Consider the following 19,174-nt stretch of genomic DNA (forward strand, 5'->3'; position numbering starts at 1 on the left):
AATTTGTAGTTTGGAAAACTGACATCATTACCGGGGAGAATTCTGATGTTGTCCTTGGAATGTATTTGTTGTCCATCTTTATACCAGGCTATGATGGCTGTAGGATGGGAATGAACTTCACAGGCCAGTAATACAGAGCTGTGCAGAATTACACTGATATCCTCAGGAGATTCTTTTGGTTTAGCACCAGAGATTATTGGAGATACTGTGAAATAGAATTGGAAGGTTGAATTGCTGCAATAATAGTACAAATATTAAAGCTGACCTACAGACACAGGTAAAAGACACAAAAAATAATGCAGCTTGTGATTCATTAATACATCAATAATCTATTCATTATGCAAGCACTGTAAGTACCTCAATTTGTTTGGTATAATCTTTACTGTACATAAGACCTGAGAGAGAGGGAAGCAGCTCAAGGTAACAGCTAGCTGTGCTGTAGTGCTCATGTTCTAACCAGGGACATGTTGATAGCAGGAGAAAGTAGAAAATGGGATGTGCTCATCAGTATGCTTATTCTTCTTTCACAGTCCAATCACAAGATGGGGGTGAAGAGTTCACTTGAAGAAAGATGGGCTGCATGGTCGAATCACCAGAAGAAAGCCATTACTATGCAAATGCCGCTTATAATATGCCAAACAGCACAGAGACAAGTCTCAAACCTTCTGGCACAGTCATTTGGAGTGATGAGACCAAAATTTTGCTTTTGGCCACAACCAAAAATGCTTCATTTGAAGAGGAGTCCACAAGGCCTATGATGAAAGGTACATCATTCCTACTGTGAAACACGGAGGTGGATCACTGATGTTTTGGGGATGTGTGAGCTACAAAGGCACAGGAAATTTGGTCAAAATTGATGGCAAGATGAATGCATTATGTTATCAAAAAATACTGGAGGAACATTTGCATTCATCAGCCAGGAAGCTGCGCATGGGATGTACTTGGACATTCCAACATGACAATGATCCAAAACACAAGGGCAAGTCGCCATTTCATTGGCTAAAGCAGAAAAGAATGAAGGTTCTGGAGTGGCCATCTCAGTCTCCTGACCTCAATATCATTGAGCCACTCTGGGGAGATCTCAAATGTGCAGTTCATGCAAGACAGCCCAGAAATTTACAGAAACTGGAGGCTTTTTGCCAAGAGGAATGGGCAGCTTTACCATCTGAGAAGATAAAGAGCCTCATCCACAAATACTACAAAAGACTTCAACATGTCATGATGTTAAAGGGGGCAATACATGGTATTAAGAACTGGGGTACGTAAACTTTTGATCAGGGTCATTTGGTTAATTTCTGTTTTCATTATGATTTAAAAAGAGTAAACACAGTTGATTGATAATAAATGGCTTCAGCCAAACACTAACCATGAGTGAATGAAAATGTTTGTGCTATCATTCATATTCTCTAAAAAATGGCCAAGAAATCATAAATTTTGCCAGGGTATGTAAACTTATGAGCACAACTGTATGTATTTTATCTGTGTGCTTAAATGCTTGCCTGGAGTTTAGGTTTATTAAGAATTTGCCTTTTCTTGGAAACTGAAAATAAATAAAAATATAACTAATTAAATGAATTGACTTATTCATATTCTAATAATAAACTTACCCATCACAGCAAGACTAAAGCTTCTACTTTTATCCCCTGCTAAATTGGAAGCAATGCAAGTGTATCTTCCTGTGTCAGTTTCCATGGCACTAATAATTTGAAAGTGCTGGCCGCCATCTTTAGTACGATGATGGGTGTCCTCTTGTAATGGCTGACCATCTTTTAGCCATGTTATTTGTGGTACAGGATTGCCTAAACAAAGTTATAAAGTTACCATGGCATGCAGCAATTCCTCATGAAAAGGTTACATTTTATTGCAATTAAACATCTTTGATGAATATGCAGTGTAGATCCTGGTTTACAAGACTGGGATACATTAGGCCACTTATTAGAGATCTAATATAATTAGATTACCATTAGATAGACATATTTGGGAACAAATTGTGTTGCAACTTATTATCTCCTGAATTTAAGCCAAAACTTTGCTAATACACATTTTCTTTATTGCTAAAGTACACATTAATTATACATATTGCAAACTATATCTTTATGAGCACCTTGCCTATCTGTGCCATACATTTACCAACGGCACAGAGCTGTGCCGTTGCTAAATGTATGGCACAGATAGGCAAGGTTAAGTAATAGTTAAGTAATAGTGAGTCTGACAAAAATAGCAAAGCCAGTTGTCTTAAGAGTCCATAGACATTGAAAGCCCATAAAATTTAGATTGCAGGAAGATAAAATGTACCCAACACATTTTAGTGGGCAAAAAATCCCCTCAACAGGGATAAAGCAAGACACATTAAAACTCATGATAAACTTCAGAGAATATATCAATAAGTCATCATAAAAAATAAAAAACAGAAAATGTATATATACTGTACGTTAAAATTAAAATCAATTCATAAATACAGTATGATTAACATAAAATATCTACAGTTCTAAACGGTAAGGTGCCACCACTACAGGGAGGCAACAATCAACCACTCCCTTTGCTCTTAGCACTGGATCTTATATTTAAACACATTCAGCCAACACATATACCCTGCTTGAATTTCCCAAGCACATGTCCATGGTAACTAAACGATGCTCCTTTTTTGATATAGGTAATGGATTTCTTGTTTTCTTGACTTTTACAGTATATTGCTACTGCTCACTGATATTTTATTTCATTTTTAGGACACTTTCCAGTAGCTTTTGTAGTTTTTGCCCTAAAGGGAGCTTTTCCATTTCTGATTTAATCAATAATAGTGCCAAGGTTTACAGCAACTATCTGCTAAAACGGTATCTTTTTCTTGTAGTTTCTTAGGATTCTCTATTGGCTACATTACTGATAGACAGATTTACATGTCCCAGATTCCAGCAAACATACCTTGTTCTGCCTTCATTGGCACTGTGGACAGTTCAATGAAAAATGCTTTTTATTCATCATGTCACTTCACTAAGTATGCATGAACTACTCTTTAAGTGGTAGCATCCTTCTGAGGCATGTTTCACCATTTGATTTCCAAGTAGCTGTGATTTTAAAAAGGTGCAGAGATCCTTTTAATTGAATGGGCTGCTGTGTCGATGCAAATGAGAGCCGCATCAATAGCATATGTGTAAACCTAGCCTAAATAGGCGTGCTCCCACTGCAGTCCTATTGCAGGTATTTTGTAGACATGTGCACACTGAAATATTTCGTTTCGGAATTTCGTTTTCGTCCGAAAAATACATTTATTTCTGTTACTACCGAAATTCGTTTTTATTTATTTCGTTTTTCGTTAAAAATTGCATTCGTCCGAAAATCCAAATTAAGGTTGAATCTGTCATTGAAGGCTTATGGTGTCTGTCGAATGTTCAAAGAAGATTCAACGGAGCAGCTAAACTGTACGACGCCGTATAGTTTACCTGCTCCGTCGAATATTCTTAGAACTTTCAACAGACACCATAAGCCAAAGTACGTGTGTACATAGTTCTAGCTATTTTACTGCTCCTCCTCTTTGGTTACAATCAGCCAATAACATTCATCATCATCATTATTTTTATTTATCTTTTCTCCCCTATGTCGAATCTTTTCTCCCCTCCGTCAAATCTTTTCTCTCTATGTAGAATATTCTTGGACTATTAGAGTTAAGGTTAGGCACATTCGACCACAGGTTTGATGGACACAGATTGTTATTGTCATCATCATGTCGAATCTCCTATCTATATCGAACTATTGTAGCAACAAAAATGAAAATAAAGCATTTGTTTATGTCGGATCTTTTGTTTTTCGGATTCTGCACTTTCATTATCGTTTGTTAAAACGATAACGAAAATACCTGAAATTCGGACGAAAATGCATTCGGACGAAAACAAATGCACATGTCTAGTATTTTGTGCTTTTAGAATTGTATGACTTTTAAGCATTTAGTCTCCATATATTTTTTGCACCTTCAACTCATTATACTGTTATGCCCCGTACACACGGTCGGATTTTCCGATGGACAATGTCCGATCGGAGCGTGTTGTCGGAAATTCCGACCGTGTGTGGGCGCCATCGGACATTTTCCATCGGATTTTCCGACACACAAAGTTGGAGAGCAGGAGATAAAATTTTCCGACAACAAAATCCGATCGCATCAATTCCGACCGTGTGTGGCCTGTTCCGACGCACAAAGTGCCACGCATGCTCAGAAGAAATTCCGAGACGGGACAGCTCGTTCTGGTAAACTTAGCGTTCGCAATGGATACAGCACTTTCGTCATGCTGCAATGTTCAAAATGGTTTAATACAGCGCACTCTCTTCTTCTTTATAATGTGACAAGAATTAAGTAGTTTTGCTGCTCATATTCACACACACTTCTCACAAAGTTTTATTTGTGTTTTTTTAGTGGGATTCCCTGAATATATTGTTATTAGTTGTCACATCTGACAGTTTTATATATATATTTTTTTTTTTTTTGGATTTTAAGCCTTTTTTTTTCTTTAATGTTTGGATTTTTTCCAAGGCTGATCTTTGTTCAATGTTATTTTTATTTTTCATCCAGAATATTTTTGGGTGTGTTTTGTGTGTCAAGTTACCCCAACACCATTGATATCTTTTATTATTTAATCTCCAGGAAATTGTTTGGTGTTGGTGTCCCTTGTTCATTTCACATTGTATATTTGAAATGTACCTGAATCCTCACAAACCAACTGTCATTTTTGAAGTAAAACACATAGGAGAGTATAATTCAAAACAAAAATTCTTTATTAAGGGATCCGAACCAAACAAAGAGGAAGGCAACACTGGATCAACAGGAGAAATTAGCGAAGCCTGGGACCCCCACGGCAGACATCAATTCTTCAACATCAAAATTGGTGGCCTGAGGAGTCCATATGTAAGGGAGGGCAGTCTGGTCCAGAATTCGCAGAGATCCGGATAGCAGCAGATGACATGTGTGTCACCAGGCTGTGGTACCACAAGAGGCTGCATCTTTTGGCCGACCAGACTGAACCCAGGGCAATCACTGTCTGGTCTTCCTTCCACGCTTCCTTCCGGGCTGTGGCTGTGCAGTTGGAGATGTGGCAGGAGGAGGAGTAGGACCTGGAGGAGGAGGAGGACTGGGGGGACCTGGAGGAGGACTGGGGGGACCTGGAGGAGGACTGGGAGGACCTGGAGGAGAGGGAGGATGAGGAGGAGGACCTGCAGGAGGAGGAGGAGGACCAACGCGAAGGTGTGTCTGAGGTGTAATTTGGCCCCTCATACCTTTCTCCAGAGCCTCCGATATGAGGGCCTCACACAAGACTTTTTGGCCCTCCTCCATCCTCTGCATTTTATAGGCTATGAAGGCAGCAATGTTCTCCTCCATCGTGTGGGGTGCTCCCAGGACCTCTGTAGCCCTCCAAAAGAATGCTATAGCAGCCTCCTCTAGGGTACTCCTCCTACTGCCACTTTCTCTTTTCAGGGGGGGTGGAGGGACCTGCAGATCAGCCAGCCGGCTCGGCCCGGCCACCTCCTGGCTGAGACTTCCCTGTGTATGAAAAAGGGACATGGTTGTAATGTTTTGCATCATCAATCCCAATCCTAAATTAGTACTCCCAAATAACATCTAGTTAACATAGTTGATTGGACAAGCAGAAATATTTAGAGGAATGCTATACCTGGCTCAATCTGGGCTCCTCCACATGTGGCCTGGAAGGCCCAGGTTGGGCGTCAGAAGCCTCAGCCGGGGGGGAAGGAAGCGTGGAAGGAAGACTGGAGAGGGATGACCTGGGTTCAGTCTGGCCTGCCAGAAAGTACAGCCTGTCGTAGTACAACATCCTGGGGACATAGATGTCATCTGCTGCTCCGGATCTCTGCGAATCCAGGACTTTCTTGCGCTCTCTCAGATATGTGCTCCTCAGGCCACCAATGAAGATCTTTAAATAGGTGATGTCTGCCGTGGGGATCACCTGCTTCACAATTTCACACAATTGCTCCAGTGCTGCCTTCCTCTTTGCTTGGTTCTTGAAATGGGGGTGGGTAATCTCCCACAGACAGGGCAGCTCCCTTAGCATCTCTATGAATACTGACATGAAGTCATTGTCTTTCATTAAGATATCCATGTTCACTGCAAGACACAACACAAGACAAAGCCTAACGTCAGACAAAACTCCCCTAATCTTGTTACAATATAGGCCTCAATCTAGAAGCAGTATAGGCACAAGTTTGTCTCTTACCTTTGTTCTTACGATCGGCGCGTCCAATGCTCCTTCCTCCGCTCACAGATCGTACGTAATACGCACGCGTGTTACGCTTTATACACACTGCGCATGCGTGTAACTCCGCCCGCCCCTGACGTTCTTTCTAGTCTATTCCCCGCCCCTTTTCGTTCGGCGCAGTGGGTGAAGAGCACATGGCGGAGTTACAGCAGGTGCATGCTAATTCTAGCAACGAGGAGGAGAAGGAGGAAAGCCCGGATCCAGGCACGTCCCGATCCAGAAGGAGACGTTTTAAGGCCACAAATATGTCCTTTGGGGAGATGTTGGAGATGGTCGACATCATGAGGAAGTCCGACTATGACGGAAAATATGGGCCTTACCCCGACCCCAACATCCGAAAGGCAAAAATCATTGCTAAAGTGATCAAAAGCCTTCACAGGAATTTCGGGGTACGAAGATCTAAAGATCAGCTCAAGAAGCGGTGGTCGGACCTGAAGTTGAGAGAGATAGAGCAGTACCGAAAGATCCGGAGAGTGCTGCAAAAAAGTAAGTAGTTGTGCTGTGTTCCTATTCTTTCTGTCTTTATTCCGTTCGTTCTGCTCCATATGCTTTTATTAATTGTAACGTTTAAAAAGGGCAACTTTAATGTTCATGGGCCCATTATTCGTTCGTATCAAACATTTTTCTTTCGGCCTCTAGAACACCATTGTTTAGGCCATATGCATTTTCACACATTTTTTGGGGCCTACTTGGATGCCAAATATTTGTTTGTGTAGATGGGTTTGTTACTAGAATGAAATGCCAACTAGATTGTGTGTAAGGAGAGGACACTGAGCAGCTGTTTTCACATCTGGACACTGGAGCACTTGTGTGGGACCCCAGAACACCATTTTTATTAGGGGGCCACACAGGTGCTCCAGTGTATACTATAGGGGGGGCTACATCTGTGAAGCTTGTACCAAACAGGTAAAGTATTGCAGCTTGACAAAGGCCACTAAAAAATATACATCTTGGAACTCGGCTAAAATAGACAATTGTACCCCACTTCCAAGCAATGTTTCCTATTTCTAGTTCTGCCATCAAATATCTGTGTGCTAAGTATACCATTTTTGTTTTACATAGGGGAGAAAAGACTCAGAGGACACCCCTCATCCCAGGAGAACACAGACCCCCCACCTATGGAAGAAGGTGAAATACCACCAACACAAGAAGAAGAGCAGGAGGAAGAAGAAGATGTGGTGGAGATTGGCACCACAACAGGTGAGTGTCTGCGACCACAGGCTCAGGTAAAAGAGATGGATGGTGGCAGATTTTTGAGACCTTTTTTTTGTTCTTTATCTCTTTTTAGGTGATCGTGATGTGAGGGATAGAGAACGCTTTACTTCTGAAAGTGCCCAGATCCTGATCGGGGAGATCATGGGGTGTAATCTCGAATTGCACAACATACAGCAACAAATCAATGATGTTATTAAAAAAAATAATAACATCATTGATGTTTTGGGGCGAATTTAAACCCCACAAAATCACCTGTTTTATTGTGGTCCAATCTTCTAAAATTTTTTAAAATGTTTAGAAAAGCCAAATTTGGAGGATGCACACAGTGTGCCAACATGTGCTATCTGCCATCATGGGAGATCAATGGAGGAGTTTTGGGGGTGCAACCCCTTCCTCAATTATAAAGTCGCGTTGAGGAAGGGCTTGCTCCCCCAAAACACGTCCCTTGATCCCCCCTGATGGCAGATAGCACATGTTGACATTCGTAAATTGGTGTGCATCTTCCAAATTTGGCTTTTCCAGGGGTGATTTCCCCCCATCTGAACGCTATATCAAACCCAGTTCCTAAATACTGATGTCTGATATAGCCTTCAGGTTTTCCCATATGTGAACTTTGTAAGTTCAAGTTTTTTGGCTTTCTTGTTGGTTTTACACAGGCCTGTTTTATCTGAAATGGATATTTCGATTTTTGATAATGCTACTGCAAAAATTGTTATACAACAAACATGTTGGTTTCGTAAATGCACATGTGATTGTGCGGGTATAAAAAAGTGGCTTACTCAAGAATGTGTGGCTTATTGTCTCAACACTACAACACTTTTGGGGTGATGTAATTGCTGTTTTATGCAAAAATGGGGGTTATTTCCTAAGGGCAAATACACTTTGCACTACAAGTGCAGGTTCAGTGCAGTTGCAAGTGCACTTGTAGTGAAATGTGTTTTTGCATTTAGGAAGTACCAGCCAACACTGTTTTTTATAAGGTTACCCAATCACGACATTTTCTGCACTCAACACATTTCTGTCAGGGTCAGCTAAAACAAACACAAGCAGTAAATGTCCACAAAGAATTTCTTTTGGTTGTTTTTTATTTGAAAAAGGTTTCACAGATTGTCTGGCATATTGATAGCCCCCCTACCCGCAAAGAACTCCAGGTATCGTAACCGGACATCACGGGCACTCAGGGAGGGCAAGCCAGGACGGCCACATTCAAGCGCCGTCAGTGTTGATGGATTTGGGATTCCGGCCTCAGGCCCAACTGAGCCAGCATAGTTGGCTGAATGTTTTCTTAAAAAATTATGGAGAACACAGCAGGCAAGTATTATATGGTTCAGTTTATACTCCGCCATATGGATGGGTGTCAGAAATAATCGGAACCGGCTGGCCAGGATTCCAAATGTGTTCTCCACCACTCTTCGGGCTCTGGCCAGCCAGTAATTAAAAACCCTCTGTTCAGGGGTGAGGGTCCTCATCAGGAATGGCCGCATCAGGTGGTCCCCCAGCGCAAATGCTTCATCAGCAACGAACACAAATGGGAGACCTTCAACATTGTCCTCTGGAGGTGGCAAGTCCAAGCTGCCATTCTGGAGACGCCTGTAGAACTCCGTCTGGGCGATCACTCCACCATCGGACATCCGGCCATTCTTCCCCACGTCCACATACAGGAACTCGTAATTAGCCGACACCACCGCCAACATCACTATACTATTAAACCCCTTGTAATTATAATAGTACGACCCCGAGTTGGGTGGTGGGACGATGTGGACGTGTTTCCCATCAATTGCCCCTCCGCAGTTAGGAAAGTCCCACCGCTGGGCAAAGTGGGAGGCCACAGTCTGCCATTCCTGTGGCGTTGAAGGAAACTGTTGAGGAAAAAAAAATAAACATTACTATTTTTTCACAGAAACATGGCAAGCAGATTAGACACAAACATTATGGGGCAACCTCCAGATAGCATTTATTAAGGGGAATTTAACAACAACAAAGTATAAGGTACACCTATCATATTCCCCCCCCCCCGCATGGGCCATTTCTAACATTATAGGGGGGGGGGACTCTTGGACAGGTAACCCTCTTCACTTCATTGAGAGATGAATGCCTAAATAATGGGTATTACTTGGAACAGACCCTCCTTAGTTACACTATTGGCAGACCACTGGACAGGTAAGAAGTGTCTGAATACAAAGATATAAATACACACTGTACACATTTGAGGACATTTGGACATTCTGCTATTACCTATCAAGATAATAATAGGATACAAAAACTTTAAACAGTACCATTGGAAAGTATACAGGCAGGCCCTTGCACTACATGCTTTGGGTAATTCATCCATACATCTGACCAGTAAAGAGGTGGGTATAGTGTGTATGGGTTTGGCAAAGTCAGCAGATAGATGATTGAGGATAGAGAATTGGGATCAGCTGACTTAGCAGTTGGGGGGAGGGAGGGTTACAAAAAATTTGGGGACACCACAAAAAAAAGCCTCTGGCACTCTGCCTGAATTTAAATAAAAAATAACATTTCCAAACATTTTAGGGGGTGTTTGGGGTAAAGCACTACTATAGAGCTGATAAAATACATTGTTAAGTGACTACATGAGGTGAATATAGGGGCAGGAGACACCATGCTGGAGAGGTTATTGAAGGGCAAATATGTATGAAGGACCTAAAATAATAATTACATAAAAATCCAGCATGCATGAGGACAAAGGGGACATTCACAGCAGATTACAATCATGGTAATTAGGGAATGAGGAAAGAAATACAAGATATTAGCAAACATTCAATACAATAAAATGTGATATAAAAGGAAAAAAATCTTACCTTCATATACTCCTTCTGCAGGACCTGGATGATGGCAGAACAGGTCTCTGGGATAATGATCCCCAGAGCCTGGGGGGGAGATGCCTGTCGAGAACTTCAAGTCCTGCAGACTTCTCCCTGTGGCCAAATACCACAAGGTAGCAACCAACCTCTGCTCCGCAGTGATGGCTTGCCTCATGCAGGTATCCTGCCTGCTAATATAGGGGGTCAGCGAAGCCAACAAACGGTGAAACACGGGGTCCGTCATCCTGAGAAAGTTCCTGAAATCATCAGGATTATTCTCACGGATCTCACGGAGCAAAGGCATATGACAGAACTGGTCACGCTGAAGCAACCAATTCTTGGTCCATGAACTCCTCCCCACCCTGTTCATGGACTGGACTTGTGTCAAGGTCAGGACCCCAACACCAAGCCCCCGCACAGCACGAACTCTACGAGGAGTACACATACGAAACATGGCTAGGAAACGGTCGGCTGCTCAGAACGAAGTAACAGAACGCACTGAAGAACAGCAAGGCCTGTGAAGAGCGACCTGAAAAACAGTAACGAACGAACAAGAATACAATGACTAAGTCACGCGGAACTTGCTTGCACGCACTGAAGAGCAGATACAAACCCACAAGCACAAACTGAACGGCAGAAAACGATCTGAAAGCCACGAGTCTGAAAAAGCGCGAATCGTCTTTCACCAAACTTTTACTAACACGAGATTAGCAAAAGGAGCCCAAAGGGTGCCGCGCTTGGTTCTGAACCGGCCTTTTCTAGTCTCGTCGTACGTGGTGTACGTGACCGCGTGGTTGTCGATCGGAAATTCCGACAACTTTGTGCGACCGTGTGTAGGCAAAACAAGTTTGAGCCAACATCCGTCGGAAAAAATCCGAGGATTTTGTTGTCGGAATGTCCGAACAAAGTCCGACCATGTGTACGCCCTATTATACTGTATATATACCGTATTTATCGGCGTATAACATGCACAGGCGTATAACACGCACATTCATTTTAAGAGGGAAGTTTCAGGAAAAAAACATAAATTATAAATAAGAAACTTTGAAGCAAAATAAGGGTCAGTGCCCATCTGCAGCCTCACCATTGCCATCAATGCTGCCTGATCAGTGCCCATCTGTGACCTCACAAGTGCCATCAATGCAGCCTCATCAGTCCACATCAATGCAGCCTCACTGTTGCCATCAATGCAGCAGCCTCATCATTGCCATCAATGCAGCAACCTTTACCATTGCCATCAGTGCAGTCTGATCGATGCCCATCTGCAGCCTAGAGAAGACAGGGAGGGGGGCGGGACGAGCGCCGACAGATTACATACAGTGAGACTTTCCTATGATAGACAGAACAGTGGTCCAATGGCGGCCCAGGAGACGGGACTTCCTGTTACAGAGGCCGCCAAGTAAACAGGAGATTCTCACTGTATGTAATCTGACGGCGCTCGTCCCACCCCCCTCCCTGTCCCCTTCGAGGCAGCTAAAATTGAAGTATTGGCATATAACACGCACACGCTATTTGCAGCCGATTTTCATGGTGAAAAAGTGAGTGTTATACACCAATAAATACAGTATATGTATACATATATATGCTGTATATATGTATTTTTTAAGTTTTCTAATTTGTCCATTCTTACGTTGTACATATTCCAGATTTGGATACAGCCTACATAGTCACATATTGCCCTCCACAGGCAGAGTCTTTATGACTCGGTATACTTGGGCCCTCTGGTGGATATCCTGATAAAGGCTTAACTCTAGTTATACTTTTATATTTACATCTATGGGTTAATCCTTTAAATATACAGTATGTATTCATATATTTTTCTTATTTGCTTATATTTTCTGGTATCTTACTGATTCAGATGTTTTAGATTATTTAAATGTATTAAATGATTTATCTTTAGGAATTGATAATAATGTTAACTTATATCAGTGTTCTGTTTTTGTATACAATAAATTATGTATACATCCTCTAATCTTCATCATGATTTTTGATGAGTCTTGTTTCAGCTCTGATAAAGGGGTATAGTTTGGCCCCTGGAACACATGGGATACCTTTAATCTTCCTGTTATCTCAAGCTTAGCTATAGATAATTGACAGATTTGATTTCAGCCTAGTGCCTTATATGCACACTTTTTTGGACTCTCGGTTAAATAGCAGCCTCTTCACGTTGCATTTCACATTTGTGTTTTCCTGTAATCTTTATTAACATGGTCCTGCAAATAGGTCTTTTGGCTGAAAATTTTAAATTCTACCCTTTTCATAACCTTGTATTTTTGCTTTAGGAAGACTGGTGAATATTTTTCAGACTGCCCAGTTACTGTATTTGTTCAACAAACTCCTTTCATCCCAGGATAAACTATAGCCTAACACCCATCACACATATACTTGAGTTTACTGATTTATTTACTGACAGATAGGTGCATTTAGCACAGGCACTTGAATGTGAGTTTCTGTTGTTACTTTACCATTTTACATAAAGGCAATAGTATTGTATATTATTGTCTTCATCTGCACAGCTGTACAAGGTTACAGTAATAAAAGAGTCTTTGAATACCTGTTGCTTCACAGGAAAGGACAACATCATTTTTTTCTTTCACTTTTATGTCTTCCAAAATATTTCCTTTAAGTCTTGGGGGCACTAAAATCAAACGTTTATTTTCATTGTTAGCTTTATAGAGGTAAACAGTCAGTAATAAAAAGTATTTTCAATTATACACTAGAAAAAGTAAAGATCCGGTGGACTTTTTAGGTACCTATACAATAAATTATATTAGTATATAAAATAAATGTTTATTTAATAACCCAGTAAAACAGATTACAATATGATTTTGTATATATTATGCAATAATACTGTATCATTTTGCCTCAACATATTCATATCTCTATGTACCACATTTTCACAATCCATACATGTGTTTATGTCATTCTTTATAACAATATCAGAGAAGATGTCTTTTTTCTTGCTATAGAAGGTGATAATACTGTATGTCTTGTATGTAAACTCCAGTTTGTAATGAGCCAAACACCTGGGTTCGATTTGAGCAGTGTTCAGTGAACATGACTAAAGTTCAAATTCAAACCCCATTGAAGAAAATGTTTGCCAAATGTTATGTAGCGGTACCCCGTAAGGGCTGCAGAATGTAGTAGTTCCACCTGTCACCCTGCCCAGCCTGGCATTCACTTCCAGTCACTTTCCAGACATAAAACAGTCCATCAGCTTTGTTTTTTTTTTTTTTGTTTTTTTTTTTTTCACTGGTAAAAACATAATTTATTATAATAATATATAACAGAACACAAATAGTACAATAATATTGTGTTAGTCTTATTTAGTAAGGCAAAGAGCAAGTGCGGTAACCCTTGGCAACCAATTATAATTCACATTCCAGTCTTTTGACTTCAATAATTGTATTCTTATTGGCTGCCATGGGTTCCAGCACAATGGCCTTCAAGTTTGCTTTTATGCACTGGCTTACTGAATAATCTGGTACTAGTGCAATTAGTCAAAATGTGTCAGCAGAGAGTGAGGGTGAATGCCATTTACATTATGTACCATGTAAGGCAATAGATAATGATTTCTCTGAATCAGTGTCAGCTGTATGTCATATATGTAGAAATACAATGTACTTAGTAAGATTATCAGTTATCAGATTTGGCAGGCAGCTTCTATTTTGCGGCTTTTAATTGAAAGCACTAGAAGATAGAACCGTGTGTGATTTGTGACAGGATTGCATGTTTCCTGGCTGATCTAGAAACATAATTGAAAGCATGACTTATCACGTCGTCAGGCTTGTTATTAGAGGGATATAAATGCTTGCCATTTCATTCAGTTGCATTGTAAATAGCCCCCCTTGACACCAGGGAGGAAGGTCATTGAGAGACAGCTGAAAATGAATGCAAATTAACAAAACTGAATGTCCTTGTTCCTTAAAAAGACATGACCCATCACAGCTCTGCTTTCTTTTCTCCGGCATGGTGATGTGATTGCAGCTGTTTCTGGAGCACAGAGAAGCACATGACAGTGCCACCCCGTCCCCAACGTCATTCACTAACATAAAGGAGCTGGCTCGCCGCTTTTCTCTAACGTTTGGCATGGACCACGTGAAATGCAGAGAATCTATTGCTATGATGCACAAGTATGTGAAGTGGAGGTTTTCCCCTTACATTCACTATGCTATTTATACCACTACATAGCACTACAAGCAAAGCTGTATTAGACTGAGCCCATTTAAAGTACATTGGCCCTCATGTATCAGAGTGTCTAAAGTTTAATAAACACTTTTTGTTGTCCATAGCAACCAACCAGATTTTTCTCCTGTCCTCCCCCAAGCTGTATTTCAAACATGAAAGGGATCAAGAAAAACTTAGCTCAGACACTTTATGCAGTTTTCTAGTTGACCAGAGACAAAAAAAAAAGAGTTAATGGTACTAATAGTTAAAGTGTTATTTTCAATTACAGTGTAGTACTGGATATTGAATATTGTATAAAACACAAAAAGTAATATTTTGCATATGATAGTTCAGACTAACTTTACCCAGCAGATCCCTTTTTTAGAACTAATTTAGAACTTTGCATTTCAGTTACATGTGCACCACAGTTTGTTGTGGTGCCATCCATATTGAATGGCACCTCACCACACCGGATAATGCACAATGCACCACACCAGAACGCATATAACATGTTTTGCGGTGTGCTGCCTTAAAAATTAGTTGCCGCTATTTACTATGTAAAAGTGCACTGCCAGCGTGTTCAAAATTATATAGTCTAATAGTCTACCTTAACGCAATGCACTGTAATGCATGGTATCGTGAAGTGGTCCCTACTGTTTTGATAACTGTCATAGTTCTGCAGTTTAAAACAAAAAAATAGTATAATTTCAGAATAAGGTTGTGTAGCAACACATTAAAAAAAAAGTTCAAAAACAGTTTAATGTTAAATTACAGACTAATTTCAAGCCATGTATGGGCACCCTGGTTGTACACAAGTCGATCTATTGATTGACCTGTGCACAGCCAGCCTGTCAGGTTTTTCCAGAACGATAAAGCTGTCCATACACTACACAATTCTCTTATTCAACTTCCCCCAGATTCACCTTCAACCATGCAATGCAAGGGCCTGCCTGATTGCATACAGACCGAGAGTGTCTAGGTTTGACCTCATACTATATGGCTTTGGTAAATCTAAAGTAAAATTGTACAAGAAAACTGCACAACATATGGCCAGTCTTTTTGGCACCGGCTAAAGCCGGTAACACTAATCATTGTCTTCTGCCGACAGGGAAGGCCCACTGTGCTTGCCGCTAGCAGATTACAATAGTGCTGCGGAAGAGATTTCCCCATCAACACTATCCGTGTTGATGGGGGAATTTAGCGATTTTTTTTTCCTTCCACCAAGAAGATTGCATTATCTATGGCCTACCTAACCTTACTTTTTCATAGAAATGCATAGAGTTGCCTTGAGGGCCCTTGCCTGATCTAAACACCTAAAGGTTGTGTAAGGCCAGCCATAGACAGAGTGAATTTCTTTCCTGCAACTATGGGCACAGAGACAGTGTTGATGGGGGAATCCCCCCCGCCGAGCAATTGTGATCTCACGGCAGGGGGGCGGCTATAGCAGCCACTTGCAATGATTGCATGTAAAATCTTTTTTTTATCTTAAATAATTTTTATTAACATTTCTTAGTTTACATACACCATTAAAAACATCTTCAACTTCATATAAACATACTCTACGGGGAAAGGGGCCTTGTATCCTTCAACCGGTCCCCCCTCACTCCCACTAGATCTACAAATTTTGTCCAGCAGATAATTTCATATGTTACAATAGGACGACAGGTATCTATTTACCCCCATACCCTCCCACCTTCCCCTTACTCTCATCCCACCCTAAGCCAGATCTTCCTTTTATTCCTGACACCCTACGCTTGCCAACCAGGGGTTCCACATCTTCTTAAATTTTTTAAGGTTCCCTCTTCTGATATATAGGGCCCTCTCTTTCCATATTACGTCATTTATTGTTTTAACCCACTCATCAACTGCCGGGGGGAGGACTGATTGCCATCTCTGCATAATAAGCTTCCGAGCCTGGTAAAGGCATCTCAGAACCACTATCTTAACTGCTGCCTCCTCCAGGCTCCATACCCTATATCCAAGTATGCAGAGTCTGACATCTGTCTCTAAAGGAATTCCCCACTTATCTCCAATAGAGCCCACGACCCCCAGCCAGTACCGTACTAGTTTGGGGCACCTCCATACCATGTGTATCAGGTCACCCTCCTCCCCGCACCTGGGGCATTTGGCGTCAGGGCTTACACCAAAGCAGAATAGTTTCTTTGGGGTATAATATGCTCTATATAGCAGCATTAGGTGAGAGAGTCTCTGTGCAGGTGAAACTGAAACCTCCTGACCCACCTCCAAGATTTCCCTCCATTGTGCGTCAGTTAGCTTTCCCACATCCTTCTCCCACCCCTCCCTACAGCCAAGGTGCTCTGATCTAACGATAGCTTCCTTGCGTAGTTGCGTATATATTTCGGAAATAAAACCCTTCCTCTTCCCGGGTCTGACCACTCTCTGTAGTAATACAGCATCTATCCAAACAGGGGGACCTACCCTGAATTGCACCTCCAGAGCCGCTCTCATTTGCAGATACCTAAAAAATGTTTGCTTTGGCATACTATATTCTTTTTGAAGATCCTCAAAAGTTTTCAATACATTCCCTCTGTACAGTTGGGATAGACTATTTATACCCCACCTCGCCCATTCCTTAAATTCCCCCATAGCCACAATCTCCTGTAGGTTTCTGTTGTGCCAGAGGGGAGCAAATTCTGTAAAACCGGCATATCCCATTAAAGACTTTGTTGCTTTCCAAACTTTTGTTATTAATTTGGTTGTGGGACTACTACCAGGTAGTGAGTCTGCTTCCAGTGCCACCGCTACGATTTTGTGGGGTGCCTCCAGAGTTAGCAAGCCATTATCAGCACAACCGCCCCCTACATGCTGCAGCTGTGCCGCCAAAAAATAGCATCTCGGATGCGGGAGAGCCATTCCTCCTTCTTTAACTGGTAGCTGTAGGTTCTGGAGGCTAATCCTGGCCTTCCCTCTCCTCCATAACAAATCCCTAAAAAGCGAGTCTATCTTTTTGAACCACTTTTTATTCACCCACAACGGTGAGTTGTGTAGCAAATACAACAGTTGAGGCAACCAGACCATCTTAATTAGGTTGCCCCTGCCTGCTACAGAAAGGGGCAGCCGGTTCCAGATATCAATTTTACGCTCAAATTTATCCAGTAATGGAACTAGGTTATCTACGATGAACTGATTGGGATCTTTTGACATATTTATGCCCAGATAGCGAATCGTTGAAACTATTTTTAGGTGTGGAATTCCCGGAAGGTCCTGATCAATGGGTGTATCTAATGGCAAAAGTGCAGACTTCCTCCAGTTCACCACCAGTCCCGATACATTGCCAAACTTCTCCATTATATCCATTACCTGCCTGAGCGAGCCTCCCGTATCTCCAAGAAACAGTAAGACGTCGTCGGCATACAGGGCAACCCTCTCCTCTCCTATTTTCCTTACAAACCCCTTGATCTTTAAGCTGGTCCTAATATGAATTGCTAATGGCTCCATGGCAAGGGCAAAAAGCAGGGGGGACAGAGGGCACCCCTGTCTTGTTCCCCTCTCTAAACATATTTTCCCTGAGAGGTCTTTATTAACCCTAACCCTTGCACTTGGGGTCTTGTACAGTATTTTTATCCACCTTCTGAAACCAGGGCCCAGGCCAAATTTCTCCAACACCCGCCAGAGATATGGCCACTCCAAGCTGTCGAAGGCCTTAGTTATGTCCAGTGACAATACTGCTCTTGCTCCCATATTCTCTGTCTGGGTCTGGAGGTTCATGTAGACCCTCCTGATGTTCATGCTCGTGGTTCTATGAGAAATAAATCCCGTTTGATCCCCGTGGATAAGTTTATGCATAATTTTATTGAGCCTGGCAGCCAGCACCCTTGCAAGGATCTTGGCGTCTGTGCACAGCAGAGATATAGGTCTGTATGCCGACGGGTCCAGTGGGTCACCCCCCTCTTTATGAAGCAGAATAATATCTGTTTCGGTCATCGAAACAGGCAAACACCCTCCCCGAAGAGCCCAATTCAGTGTTTTCAGTAATTCTGGCAGAAGGATCTTCCCGTACCGCTTATAGGTCTCTACCGGAAGGCCATCCGGTCCTGGAGATTTTTGGTTTGCCATTCCATTTACCGCCTGTTGCACTTCAGCTAGTGTAATTGGCGCATCCATACCCTCTCTATCCTCTTCAGTAATCCTCGGGATCCTTATACCCCCAAAGAAGTTTTCCATGTCCTTCTCCTCGACAATCCCTTGCGACCTGTACAGATTTTTATAGTACTTCTCAAATATACCTGTAATTTCTAGTCTCTGAGAGGATATCTCGCCCTTTGGAGTCCTAATTGCCAGGATCATCGAGGAGGAGGAATTGGTTTTTACCAAATAGGTCAGCATACGTCCCACACTTTCACCTTCCCCAAATGTCCGTTGTTTCTGGAAAAGTTGCTTATTTTCACCCCTCTTCAGGACTGCTGTCCTATAGGCTTCCTGTTTTCCCTCCCTGTTTTCTGCTTCTCTGGACTAGGGTCTGCTATAAATTGCTCCTCTGCCAGCTCCAGTTCCCTCCTGATTCCCTCTTCCCACTCCCTTGCCCTTTTTTTTACACCTGCCACCCCCTGGATCAGAATACCCCTCAGGAATGCCTTCAACGTGTCCCATTGTACACCCATTGTAGTTGAACCTTCATTAGATTTTAAGAAGTCTTCTAGCTTCATTGTTATCCTCTCTGGTTCCCCCATTAACTCCAACCAATATGGGCTT

General features: G+C 42.0%; 1 protein-coding gene across 1 annotated transcript in view; it reads right to left on the bottom strand.

Moving 5' to 3' along the window:
• HMCN1 (hemicentin 1) overlaps positions 1 to 19,174 on the bottom strand; it is a 656,490-nt gene that overhangs the window by 365,621 nt on the left and 271,695 nt on the right. Inside the window, exons 48-50 of the mRNA XM_073592871.1 lie at positions 12,849 to 12,932; positions 1,608 to 1,799; positions 32 to 205 (exon numbers count right to left, since the gene is read on the bottom strand). Coding sequence (XP_073448972.1) covers positions 32 to 205; positions 1,608 to 1,799; positions 12,849 to 12,932 — 450 coding nt within the window. The remainder of the gene's footprint in view (positions 1 to 31; positions 206 to 1,607; positions 1,800 to 12,848; positions 12,933 to 19,174) is intronic.

Source organism: Aquarana catesbeiana, linkage group LG07 (assembly GCF_042186555.1).
Source record: "Aquarana catesbeiana isolate 2022-GZ linkage group LG07, ASM4218655v1, whole genome shotgun sequence".
In the NCBI taxonomy this organism is placed as follows: domain Eukaryota; kingdom Metazoa; phylum Chordata; class Amphibia; order Anura; family Ranidae; genus Aquarana; species Aquarana catesbeiana.